Source organism: Lolium rigidum, chromosome 5 (genome assembly GCF_022539505.1).
Source record: "Lolium rigidum isolate FL_2022 chromosome 5, APGP_CSIRO_Lrig_0.1, whole genome shotgun sequence".
In the NCBI taxonomy this organism is placed as follows: domain Eukaryota; kingdom Viridiplantae; phylum Streptophyta; class Magnoliopsida; order Poales; family Poaceae; genus Lolium; species Lolium rigidum.
In genome coordinates, this window is record NC_061512.1 from 68596661 (window position 1) to 68610421 (window position 13761).

Below are 13761 nucleotides of genomic sequence, written 5' to 3' on the forward strand. Positions count from 1 at the left end.
CGCTACAAGCGCTGGCAGAGCTAGAACTATTCATGGGTATGCAATGAATACCCAATACTTTTTGCAAAAGAATTTCATTATATAAGCTGTTGTATGCATGTACATACATATGAGAGTTGTTTTGCACGACTTAGACTCGTAAAGGAACGAAACAGCAAGCTGCCAACAGCCCTCCCGAGTTCATCCTTCTCAACCTGGGCCAAACAGGCTTTCACGGCGTTTTTCCTTTAGTTGGGCTGCTACCGATCCAGATGCCAGGCGCCTGCCCGCTTGACAGTCCGTGCCGGCTGCCGTCAACTGAAGGCAACCAATTCCCGCTGCCCTGCCTGCGTGCCATGCATCAGTTCATCAATCACCATTCATCACCACTGTCCATGTCTCCGTGCATTCACCACTGCCATCACCAATTTTGAGACCTGCCGCACCATACAACAGGAAACCAGCAGCAGTTCATCACCACTGTCCGTGAATTGACAAATGATTAATTCACCAACGGATTTCAGGCTTGAAATATTGATGAACAAGGACAAGTGTAGTGATTTCAAATGTATGTGTGATAAAGTTGCATATAAGCCGAGAAATCCATTTTGGCTCATATGTGTAGATGCACCTATTGCCAGAAAAACATATTTTAAAATGTATAAAAAAAATTGAAAACAAAATTCAGGGTGTACTTTCACTCATTTTATGCCTGCACACAAAGTGTTTCGAAAAAATATTATAGTTTGTGGCCTGTGCAAAAAAGACAATTTCTGGTGCTCCAAAAATGTTTTTCACCAGATATTTATTTGTCCTTTTTACATAGGTCACACAAAATGCTTTTTCAGGCAAAACTTTTGCGAGCTAACATAGGATGTTCTGATGCACACTGAGAAATTTTATTCGAATTTTTTAATATTTTAAATTGGGTTTAAAATTTATTTTTTCTAATAGGTGTAGATACACCTATGAGCCAAAACGCAACTTCCATATATGCCTACATATTATCCGCTTTCTTAAATGATTTTTTCCTTCGAGAATTAATGATTTCTCTATTCATCCAATGTAATTTAAATTTTTGAGACGTTGTCACTAATATGGACAGTTTGTAGTTTTGTTCTTGTTATTGTGAACCTACATACATTATGTTATCGTGTTGGATTTTCGTAAATCCAAATACCCAATATGAAAATCCTGCCTCCACCAATAGTTGGTCAATGTTTGGAAGATAACATGCGCGTCAACTGCCTTTCAGGCTCCTTTTTTAACATACACATGTTTTTTTTTATAAAAGGTTAACGGCCTGACCTTAAATTAGTAACACCCTTGAACAGAGAAAAGCATACAAGATGTTGGATCCAGTTTATAAGATAAAATTGCGCACACATAAAAAAACATCCCTACCAAAGAGGATACAACCGAATACGCGAAAACACCAGGCACGGCCATTATGGCTACTACGCAGAAGAAGAGCAAACGATAGACAGGCTAAATTATTAGTTCATCTCATGTTAGAACCGAACTAGCTAGGTACCTAGGTATGTAGCTGTGTACTACACGTCCAGCTCCGCCAGCGCCTCCTCCGCCTCCGCTGGTGGGTAAAGGACAATGATCCTATCAACATCTCTCGGGATGTGGTACACATCATTAGATGAAGAGAAGGTTGTGTGGTCTTTGTAGTAGAAGTAGGTGTGTGGCTGAATACACCATTCATGTTGAAATGATATTTCGTCCCGGGCTCCATGTGTAGCACTCTGTCATCTCTATCTAACGAGGCTCATGAAAATAGGTTCGGTTTGTCTCATTGGTGACTTGAACAACAAAGGTCATCTCCGGTATGGCCAATGAGTCATGCTCTTCCAATTTGATTGATATTTCTATGTATATGCTACATGAAGTCACGTCTTACGCTACAGAGGATAGTCTGGACATAATTATACGAAACAAACAATAATTAGATAAAGACACCCGTAGGAAAAAATCTGAATAAATAGATCATAAGCGTTCCTTCGAGAAACTTGTTCTAGAAAATTTAAATCGAATGTGGTTCTACGTGCCAGAGAAAGTTATTAGATGCATCTAACTTTACTGCAACTTTTGGGTATTCCCTCTTTGTTTCTAGAGGATGAACTTGCTTTTCCGTTGATACTCTGTACGTTTTGCGGCTTATGTTATCATAGTAGTACTAGTATGTAAGAAAGAATAGGTGCATGCATGCTTCTCTACCAACAGATAAAAAGTTGTATTCATTTGTCTTTTTGTGGAAAGGGATCAGCTCATAGTGCACTAGGAAAACCACGGATTAAGACAGTTCGTAGTAAAATTAGGTTGCTAACCGGAGCGTACTCCCTCCGTTCATAAATAACTTCACATAACTGTCAAATTTTATTAATTTTGATCAACTTTTAAAAAAAGTAGCAGCATATATGACACTAGATTAATATGGCGAGATTTATTTTAACATGTAGTTCTATAATATAGTAATTTGATGTCACATATTTCGCTAATTTGTGTAAAATAATGATAAAAGTTTAAAATTATTTGACTTTCAGCAAAGGAAAGCATACACATATTCACCGGTGGAGGAAATAGGCCGCAATGTGTCATCAAAATAGACCAGCGAAATAAGCATGGAATTCGGTTATCATGGAACTTCCATTAATTACTAGACTTTAAAATATTGGATTTGCTATGTGTGAGTCCACAAAATTTCTTATGTTCGAGCAACCAAAAAAAAGTGCACCACAGTTCAAGAATGTGCAGTTGTATTTTTCTCTAAACTGGGTTGCACTTTTCTGATGCGACTAGGACTTAAGAAAATCTAATGAGGTTTGCTCCAGTACAACCCCCTCTCCAAACTCAACAAAACCCAACCGGTATTACTTAGGCCCATATCAAGCCCAGATCCAAAACTCAGTATTTCCACGTATAGGCATACAGTCGCCGCAAGACAGTCCGGCGGCCACCGCAAGACAGTCCGGCGCCGCAAGACTGTCCGGCGTAAACACCACAAGACAGTCCGGCGCCACAAGACAGTCCAACGCAAGCACCGCAAAACAGTCCGGTTAATCTCGTTCCCAACGCGATGGACAGTCCGGCCGAATTGCACCGGACTGTCCGGGGCGGACTATCCAGCCGTTCATCGCGCCGTCACGCTGCCGTCTAGCCTGCACGCCGCCCCAACCATACCGGTACGGACCTACGAGACATCGCCGAGACTCGTGTCGTCCAATTTCGCCTCACAGTGCCTCGTGGCTGCCCATCACCACCTTGTTGCTCCTCCCGCCCGACGGCCACGACCGCCACCGCGCTGACAAATCGCCACCAATAATCCACGTACATACATAATTATATACATATGTATGCCGTATACAATTTAGTTGGATCATACGGGTTTTGTACAGGGCTACGTATACCCGTTTAATATTAAACGAAGGGGTATCAAGCGATCTCAGCCGTCCTTGTATTTAAGTTTGCTTTGAGTTTAGGGGAGGGGGTTGTACCGGAGCAAACGCCAAATCTAATATAGACATAGAAAACCTTAATGTATATGCACATCTTTAATTCTATATGGTCAGGGATATTTTTCAGCTTGTAGTTACCTAGCATTTAAAAACTAATAATAATATTTATTATGGATCAGAGGGAGTAGAAAATAAAAGAATTCAGCTTGCCATGCATCACCCAGATCGATGAAACATGCATGTTTTCTAGTACTACTAGACGGTTGGAAATCCATCCATCATCTTCGCCTGTGCCGGTCAAAATCATAGATGTCGCCGCCGGTCGTCAAAGAGCGACGGATGAAATTAAGTGGTGAAAGAAATGAATAAGGGCATGAGATGCCCGTCAAATAGTATAGCTCAGTGGAGGAGAAACTTTTTATTAACAGTTTCGACATCCACAAAAGAAACGATTAGCGTTGGTGACGATCGAATACAACAGCTACATGCCTACATAGGCTGGGCTCTGCAAGCTACCCGGGAGACAACTTGGGATATGAAGAGGAGCCCTCACATCACTCGCATCACATCGAACAAGTAGCTTATTATTATCGATCGACTGATGATTCTGTAGTGAGCGCGTGCGGGTAGGTTGCAGGTTAGAGCATGTATAGCAGATCCTTTTTTGTTTTTCTCTTAAAACGCGAGTAGAGGGTTATGTATTCACTTTTCACCGGCCGAAAACTCATTCGAGCTAGCAGTCCCTGTATCCCCACCCCGTGCGGGGTATGCTAGCTCGGACGAGTTTACAACCCCTCAAAACAGAGTTTTTGACAAATTGGATATTAGAACCAATACAACATTCACATTAAATAAAAGTTTTAAATCACACAATAATCTTGGCAAAATAATCTTGCATCAGTTGTTCGTGGCCGAGTGCGCGGTTCCACGGAATACACATACGCCCCATAGTGGATCCTTTTTTCTGATCCAGCAGCTTAGCGTGGTCCTCCATATGCTTCATGCCGAACGGGAGCAGCATCATCTTCGTGTTGTCGTTGTTCAGCATCTCGTCGAGGTCCGAATCGTCAGAATCCGACGAGGACCAATCGGTGGACGAATCCACCAAATCCTCTATATGCACATCCTCTGAAGTCATCTACCACCGTGAAGGATAGATCAACCTCCAAACACGTCGATTGTACCGGCGAAAATGAAGAGGAACGCGGCGGGAGTACTCAACGTGGGTTTGGTGGTGGAGGAGACCGCGGTGGGGGTGCGGCAGCGCGCGCGGAGGGCCGCGGATCTCCGGCGGGGGAGAGGCGGGCGTGGACGCAGAGCGGTGCGACTCGGCGGGCGGCGGAGGGATCCGGATCTGAAGGTTTCTGGCGGCGGCGCGGGGGAAAACGGGTGCGAAATCTGAAATGTTTGTGCGCCCTAGCTGAAGTGGGATGGTGGGTTTGCCCTGTATTTACTCTCCCGCCCCGCACACGTAGGGGGCCAGAAGCCACCCCCTAGCCGAAACTGAAAAAAAAAACCGATACGGGGGCCTGTTTTACGGGGTCTACTAGACCGCCGGGTAGAACGCTAGCCCGTATTTCGGCGGTTATTTTACGGGTTTAGCCCTTTTAGGAAGTCTGTTAGACATGCTCTTACCATATGCATCAACGGTTTTATCGGGTTTGGACGGTTTCTAGAACCCGCTGAAAAGTCAGCTGGTATAGGCGGGTTGGTTTAGATGGTTTCCACGGTTTACACCGTAATTGTCCTCCGTCAAGAACACCTCCGTCAGTGAAACGACGCTACAGCACGACGCCGGCGACGTCCGCTTGTACCTGGTCGCCATTGTCGTGGAGCTGGAATGCGTTTGTCCGGTGCTCGAAGGTTTGCCGTATCACCACGCCGGCCTCGTCCGCAACTGATCCTGCTCCGTCGCTGCTAGAATCTGTTGATGCCAGCTACTCCGGTTTCGATGGTTTGAACCCATCTTCAACCCAGCCACACCAAGCACCGTTATACCGGTTTGGTTTCGCTTGGGTCGGCGGTTTGAATGGCTTGGGACCAAACCATGAACGGGCTTAGTTGCATGACATTGGAGTTTCCACAAGGTCTAAGAGCATCTCCAGTCGTGGCTCCTAAACCGTCTCCCAAAGTAATTTGAGATACGTTGGACAAAAAAACGTTCCCACCCGCGCGCCTCAAAGACCATTTTTGTCTAGCGCGGTCCAATACGGTGTCCGGCGCCCGAGTCGTTCCCGCTGCACAGGGGACGTTCCGGGCACGCCGGACACAACGAAATGAGAGGTGAGATGGCGCGGGCCCGATGCATCGGCAGCTTGGACGCTCAATACGTAGCGACAGTGCAGTTGCTGGGAAACGTAACCATCACATTGGCAACCGAGTCGACCAACGCGCCAACCGCCGGAATGGAGCGCAGACTCCTCAGAAGAGCAACCACCGCTCTCTTTGACTTCTGCGCCGCCGTTCATCCGCGCTTAATAAGACCCGTACGTAGGCGCTTTCGGATCTTCAACCGGCCGCCATTCATCCAAACTTCTCCTCACGACGATGAGCTACATCTCTGAGCTTTCATCCGACACCTCCAGCGAGGGCAAGCCTCCAGGATGGCGCCATTGGTGGGACAGAGCTGGGACGCCCAGCAGCGGCGACGATTCCCCGCCGCCAGTTGACAGCACGGAGGAATGGCAGGCCGTGGAGGAGGACGCGGAGGAGGAAGGGTCAGAGGAGGAGGCGGCGGCCCGTGCGGAGGCGAACGCGAAATCGAAGGCCAAGGCCAAGGCGAAGGAGCAGCCGGTGAGCACCAGCGACGACGAGGAGGACACAAGTTCCTCCGACGCGTCGGCCGACACCGCCTCTTCGGAAGAGGTAACGAGCAGGAAGCGCCACCGTGATGACGACGACGACGAGGCGGGGCCATCATCAAAGAAGAAGAAGAAGAAATTTTAAAATAATTTATATATAATTTGATTATATTTTTTCGAAGTTTTATATGTAATTTGTTATGTTGCACCGATTTGAATATTAGTAAAGAGTTTTCTTCTATCTATTAAAATTATTTTTAATGTTTGGGGGCCACATTTGGAGGACGCGGCTGGAGAGCGACGTTCCGCAAACGCGGCACGAATGAAACACGTTCCCCAGACGCTTAATCCAACACCGTTTGGGGATCAGTTTGGAGGACGCGACTGAAGATGCTCTAAGCCCTTGAGTTTTGGAGATCACCAGTTTGTACTAGGAAGGCGTTCTAAATCGTTACAAGAAGTCGAATGCCCTCTTGATAGCAAACCAAATATTACCAGCCAAGCAACAAGACTACGGTGCACTGGTTGTTTTCGCTGAGGACATGTTAATACTCCTTCCAATCCATATTATTTGTCAATAAAATAAATATATCTATAATTAAAATATGTCTAAATATATTTATATTAGTGTCAAGTAATATTAATTGGAGGGAGTAAGTAAAACAGGCATGGTACCAGCAAATCTCAACCATCATGCTCTTCGCAACGAAGAGGTATGTCGGTAAATCTCAGACATTTTTTTTTTTGAGAAAATACAGCACTTTATTGATCATAACAAATCATTACACAGAGTTTTTCGGATACATTCCAGAGCAGAAAGTCTAAAAGTACAAGAAACAAAACGCTCAGCAGAGCGAGCTAAAACATGTGCCGCTTCATTACATTGACATAGAGCATGCATAAAAGAAACCTCTGCAAAACAAGTACAGATGTGTTTGATATCCTGAACCACCACGCCCACCATGCTCCGATCCAGCTCCAAAGATTGCAGACGTTGAATCAAAGACAAGCAGTCCGAGACAACAATGATCTTGTCAAAACCTTCCTCAACAGCAAGGGAAACCGCGCGGCGACAAGCCAACACCTCTGCAAATTCTGGCGCCGTAACCTCATTGTGTAGCTCGCTGCATGCAGTCAAGCAATCACCTCTGTGGTTCCGAATTACGACGCCTATTCCCATCTGACGAGAGGAAGAGAAAATGGCTGCATCAACATTAACACAAACCGTACCTTCTGGCGGCGGAGACCAACGCGCTCTAAAAGAATTGGAGTCACGCCTAGTAGAAGGATTCGGATCATACAAATGCAGCTCAATCATCTCGACAGCTCAATCATCTCGACGTAAGCCTTGACCTGTTGGACTACAGTATGTGGATGCTTCATCCCGGCGTCCCGAGCCCCGCCCTACCTCAAACCGTGGTTGCCTCCTCCAGCAGATCTCTCCGGCGCCTCCTGCAACCAGCTCAAGCTCCCGAGCACGCCTCGGTCAGATCAACGCGCGTCGTTGCTCGATTGGACACCGAGGTGCTCCAGCACTCTCCTCCAGCTCCGACCTCCTCCCGCCGGACGACTTCCTCTCAAGCACCGAGTTCTCCGCCTTCAGACGACCATCCCGAGCCTATCCTCCCGCCGGACGACCACCTCCTTCCCGAGCTCATCCCCGGGCACAGGTTCTGCCTCCAGCCCGAGCTCCTCCTCGAGGCTGAGCGCCTCCTCGCGAGGACAAGCTCCGCGCCCCACCTTCTCTCCGCATGCGCTCTCCCAGCCACAGACAGCCCGACGTCGGCGATTAGTCCGTCGAACGGTGGGAATCGATGGGGATTCGTCGTGCGTTGGTGGGGATTTGGAAGAAGAGTCGAGAAGATTATCCTAATGAGTGGGGTCAACTCGTCAGCGGCTGCCTTGTTGGCCTGCGTTAGCAGTTTTCGTTTACTGGGCTGTCGGCCCATGTAAAATAAGGTGAAGCTGCCCCGAACATTCCCTTATCTTGGGGTGGGCTTACTACTTATATGCTTTCAGCAGTTATTGTCAACAGAGAATTTTCTTAGTATTTAGTTAGGTATTTGCACTCAAAATAAGAAAGGAGCCTATTAATAACTTGTAAAATAAGAATTAGCTCCACGCGAGACGTCGGAGTCGCCGCAAGAAGCAGGATCGACGAATTTCCACGAAGCCGGACCGTTTCCGAACACGCCCTAAAGCACAATGCATTATACTTCAATATATGTACGGTGGCCCGTTGGAGATGGCCTAAAAGTAAAATTATTTGCAACATATTGCGTAAGCAATCCGAAGTGGAGACGATCGATCAACGATCAGTGACGTGTTAATTCAGTTTGTAAAATGGAACAGAATTAATTAAGAACCGAAACCAGCAGGCATGACCGATCGAGAATCGAGACGAGTGACTCGAAGCCGAGGCGCGCGCCATCGTCCGCGCGCGCTATATATATCTGTCGTCTCCTTCCCCGAATCCATTTCGTTCGATCCTCCACACACTTCGTTCGTTCCACCGCAACAACCTCCCATTCCCATCCCCATGGCCGCCGTCGGCGACGTCGCCAGGTACTGGCTGGCGGAGCACCCGGCCATCGTGGGCTTCCGGTGGAGCCCCTCCGGCGGCCTCTGGTTCTCCACCTGGGCCTTCCTCCTCGGCTTCCTCGCCACCTACGTCGCCCTCTCCCTCACCCTCGACGCCCTCCTCGCCGCGCTCCGCCGCAAGCGGCCGCTCCCGCTCGGCGCCGTCCCGTCGGCGCACGCCTTCCTCATGGCCGCCGTCTCGGCCGCCGTCTTCGCCGGCACCCTCGTCTCGGCCGTCGCGGAGATACGCGACACGCGGTGGTCGTGGCGTGGCCGGAGCCGCACCACCCCGCTCCGCTGGCTGCTCTGCTTCCCGCCGGGCACGCGCTCCTCGGGCCGCGTCTTCTTCTGGTCCTACGCCTACTACCTCTCCCGCTACCTCCACGCCGCGCGGGGCCTCTTCGCCGTGCTCCGCCGCCGCCCCGGCGCGGCCGCCCGCGTCTTCGCGCACGCTGCCGCCGTCGCCATGGCCTTCCTCTGGCTCGAGTTCTCCCAGTCCTTCCAGGTGCTCGCCATCCTCGCATCCACGCTCGCGCACGTGGTCGCCTTCGGGTTCCGCGCCGGGCTGCCGGCCGCGCGCGCCGCCAGGGTGGCGCCCGTGGCGCTGGTCGGATGCAACGTCGTGTGCCACGCCGGCGTCCTGTGGATGCACTTCGGAGGGGCCGTCGCCGGCGGGTGCAGCGGCATCGGGGCGTGGCTGTTCAACACCCTGCTCAACGCCGCCCTCCTCTGGGTCTTCCTGCATTGCTACGGCAGGCGCGGCGTCTGCGACGACGACGGCCGCGTCAAGGAGATATGACCACCGGCACCGATCGATCTGCGAGGTGATTCCCAATGTGACGATGAGAGGAAAAACCATGTAATATATCCATCTTCGCTGTACATACTATATACTTATATAGGCTGAAATTAATTAAATTGGCATCCCAATGTGATGAGGAGGAAGACTAATTATAGAGATCGGGATTGGCTTATGCATGGGATTCCAGTGATTTAAATCGAATCCCTGCTGCTGCTTTAACCTGACTGACTCGCTTCTTCACCTTCATGGATCGCTATGACCAATTTAGTGCTTCTTGCCTTTGATCTGAGCTGAAATCGCATCTCAATTTGAAATCCTGACGTTAAATTAATCAAATTCCGTTGATGGGTTCACCGCACACACGCGATATATTAGGTGTTGTTCGTCTGCAGGTTAGAAAAAGACAACGAGTATTGTGGAGCTGATGAAAGAGCAAGGACTAGAGTGACAAACTGACAACAGTGACAGAGATGCGTGCAAGCACACATGTGAAGATGTATCAGAAATTCAGAATGGCAGCATTGCATCTTGACATGGGCAAGTAGGTTTATCTTGCTGATGTTTTGTCCGGTTCAAGTAGGTGTATACAATCCAACAAGAGCACAAGAGAACAAAATAAAAGGATCAGTTCTAAAACAAATGGATCAGCTCTGTTGTGTAGTAGAAATGCATCGCAGAAGCAAAAAGGCATGGGGACGTGGATGGGCAAGTAGCATGAGACTGGAGGATTCTGCGCCTGCCTCGGTTTCTGTTTGAATAGAGCAAGCTCCAGTGAGCAAGGACACTCACATACATGACGCATGATATTTTGTTCACCAGATTATGATGAACAAGAGAGAGAGAGAGAGGAAAGTAGGAGAGGAAGGCGACAGCCACAGAGACAAACCGCCATTGCTGCCTGCCTGCCTGCATGTGAAGCTCAAACACCAAAGCCAAAACCAGAACCAGAGAGGATGGCGTGGTGCTCTGCGTCAGCCTGTTCCTCTGTCCACAACTGCTGGGGGAGCAATCTGAAATTAAGGCGCGCGGGACACCCAGTTACCATGTGGACTTTGCAATCTGAAGCTGCCTTAGGGCATCTCCAGCGGTGCCACGCATTTCGGACGTCAAAACGGACACGTCGTGTCCGTTTACGTCGGGTCAAATGGTCGGGTGTCCGTTTGCATCGGGGGTGGCTCCAGCGGCACGACGCATAAATTTTTGTTTTCATTTCATACGCCATAATTTACATGAAAAAAAGGACATAAAAAAAGCCAGAAAGACGTGCTAAAATACGCGCTATCTACTGGTCGTCATCGCTGACGAGGTCAATCAGCTGCGGCGTGGGCCATGGAAGCTCGTAAAACTGCGTTGATGAGATACCGCCGCACGGGCAGGAGGCTGTGGCCAGGGATCCCACGCTGTAGCAGCAGGCGGAGCGCGGACGTTGGAACGCGTCGGCGTGGCCGGAAGAGTCGCCGGCCTCCCCTGCGCGAGCGGCCGACTCGCGGAGCTGGATTGCGAGCCCGTCCCACAAAGCGAGCTCGTTGAGCTCGTCCTGCTCGCTGTTGGCCAGTGCATGGCAATGGCCTCCTCCTCTGAAATGTCCGGCGGCTGGGTCTCCGGATCCCACATCGGCCCGCCGTCGTCGTGGTCGTACTGCGCCATGGTCACGTCGCCGTCCTCGTCCTCGTCGCCGTCCTCGTCCGCGTCCTCCTGGTCGTTCTCTTCTTCTTCGGCGGCGATCTCGCGCTCGAAGTAGTCTACGTCGGCGAGGTAGGCAGGCGCGGCGCCGCGCGTCGAACTCCCACGTCCCGAAGGAAATCCAGTTGTAGGAGTTCAGCGCGTACGCCGGATCCTCCCGCAGATCCGGCGGCAAGATCGCTCGGCGGCGACGCACCTCGTCCCGCCGCTCTCGGCCCTCGCGCGGCACGGGGGGACCGGCACGCGCCGTGAGTTCAAGTACCAGCCCCCTCCCGGCAAGTTCGCGTCCCATGGTACCGGCCGGTTTTCCTCCCATAGCTGCCGCCCGAGGTCAACGCGGACGTACCGGCCGACCCGTGCTTTCTTGCCGGAACGCGAGCCGCTAGCCTCCTGGTCGTTCTTCGTCTTCCGGAACGGCCAGCATTTCTTCCCCATGGCGTCGGTGTGGTGGATACTGTGGGATAGCTTGGCAATGGTTTGGGTCGGGGAAATGGGCGCCGGCAGCGTCCCTTCAAGGCTTCGACGCCATCTCGCCTTCAATGGCGTGCCAGTGCAACGCCTACTAGCTGCGCACGCTCGCGGAAGCCGAGACACGCCATTAACGCGGCCCCTGCAAAGGCTGCAGCGCGCCGCCCAGAAGTAATGCCGCGGAAGACGAAGCAGTTGTGCCGCTGCCAGGCGGGTCCGTGCGAGGACCGAGCGGACACTTTGCGCGTCCGCGCAGCGTCCGCCGAGACGCAAACCCGGTCACTTTGCGTCGCGCCGCTGGAGGTGGTGCCAGACGCATTTCCGGTCACGGCGGACACAAACGGTCGTCAGCGTCCGTTTGCGTCGCGCCGCTGATTAGCCGCGTGGCTAACAGGGAGCTGCCGACACCATATTTAATTTTTTTTCCGAAAATTTCACTGATCAACAACAGTATAGAGATATAGCCCAAAAAAATAGAAAAAAATAATACAAATAAGCACTTCGATCACCTAGCGACACCATGTTTAAATTTGCAGGTGGATGATAGTGAGGCATACACACCTTGTCTCATATTCCTGTTCAAACCTACCTGTTAATATGATTTGATCAAGTCCGCGTGCCTACCTACCTACCAACCTGTCAATGGCCGACGACGCGCTCCTCATTCCTTCTTCCTTTCTTTTTGAACAACATGCCTTCTTCCTGAGGAACTCGGCCAACATGCGGCTATGTGTATCGCTCCAAATCCTCCTTCCTCCTTCCTCCACCTCGTAAACTACAATGGTCGCCTGGGTTGACCATTGTATTGTATTCGGGGTTGCTTGCAGCCCACAAAGTCCACTTGCTTTAGATTTGGTTTTCAGACTCTCTTTATACGGTTTAAATATACTACCTCCATCCCAAGGCGTAAGGCTTTTTTTTCTTCAGAAAGTCAAACTATGTTAAGTTTGACGAAGTTTTTATAATAAATCATTAACATGTGAAATACAAAATTAATATTATTAGATAGATATATCTACAAATTATCATATTTATTGATAAATTATTCTAAAATTTTGGTCAAACTTTACTTGCTTTGGCTTTTTCAAAAAACTATAAGCCTTAAGCCTTGAAATGAAGGTAGTACTTACTACTAGTTCATTGAGCGTGTTTTGGAAGTAATAAACAACATTTTCATGACCAGAGACTGCTCCTGCCAACAAAAAGTTCTAGAAATAAGACAATTGCATGTGGTTCTAGATAATAGGGAAAAGTTAGATGCATGTATGCATGGAACTCTTGTGTATTTTCTATTCGTTTTCTAGAGAAGGAATCAATTGCTTTTCCATTCCGGCTTGAAAGGTCAATCCTCTCATCTGTTGCTGACATCTAGAGGAAGTGAGATGATGCCTGCATCCTATATACAATGTACTCTATTTAGCTGCTAAACAAAAAAACGGTACCTAATAAGAAAAGAAAATCCGGCCGATACATAAAGAAGATGATTTGTTGTATGCTGTGCTACCAACATGCTACTTTATTCATTTGTCTTTTGAGAAAGAAACTAGGTAGTGCCTCTGAAAAGCGCCGACTAAGACAGATGAGAAACTGGAACATTGATTAATTAGGTCGTTACTGATTAAAAGAATAGGCAGCATGTCCATCTGATGGCAACAGACAAGGGAACTACAATACATGGAATTTCATTAGCACCAGATGCCCAAGAAATATATATAAAGAGTCATATATGCATCTTTTCTGGTTAGTGCTCTTGAGCCAGCGTGTGCATTTTCTGTTGGGAGAGATGGTTGGTTGTACAATACTACACAGTTAATTAGAAATCCATCATCTTCGTCGGTGCCCATCTAAATCAAAATGTCGCTGTCGATCGTCGAAGAGCGGCGAAGAAAATCAAGCGATGGAGGAAGTTAAGCACCGCACGAGATGCATGACGGGTAGTATAGAAGCGGCCGGAGGAGAAAAGATTATCAGCGAGTCGACGTCG

The 13761-nt window shown here is 49.2% G+C and overlaps 1 protein-coding gene across 1 annotated transcript; it reads left to right on the forward strand.

Annotated features, from left to right (window-relative positions):
- The first annotated feature begins 8776 nt into the window (after nt 1-8776).
- On the forward strand, nt 8777-9750 carry LOC124651354 (elongation of fatty acids protein 3-like). The gene has a single exon (XM_047190446.1). It carries the CDS (start codon nt 8784-8786, stop codon nt 9621-9623), a length of 840 nt encoding a protein of 279 aa, XP_047046402.1. The 5' UTR covers nt 8777-8783; the 3' UTR covers nt 9624-9750.
- The last annotated feature ends 4011 nt before the right edge of the window (nt 9751-13761 follow it).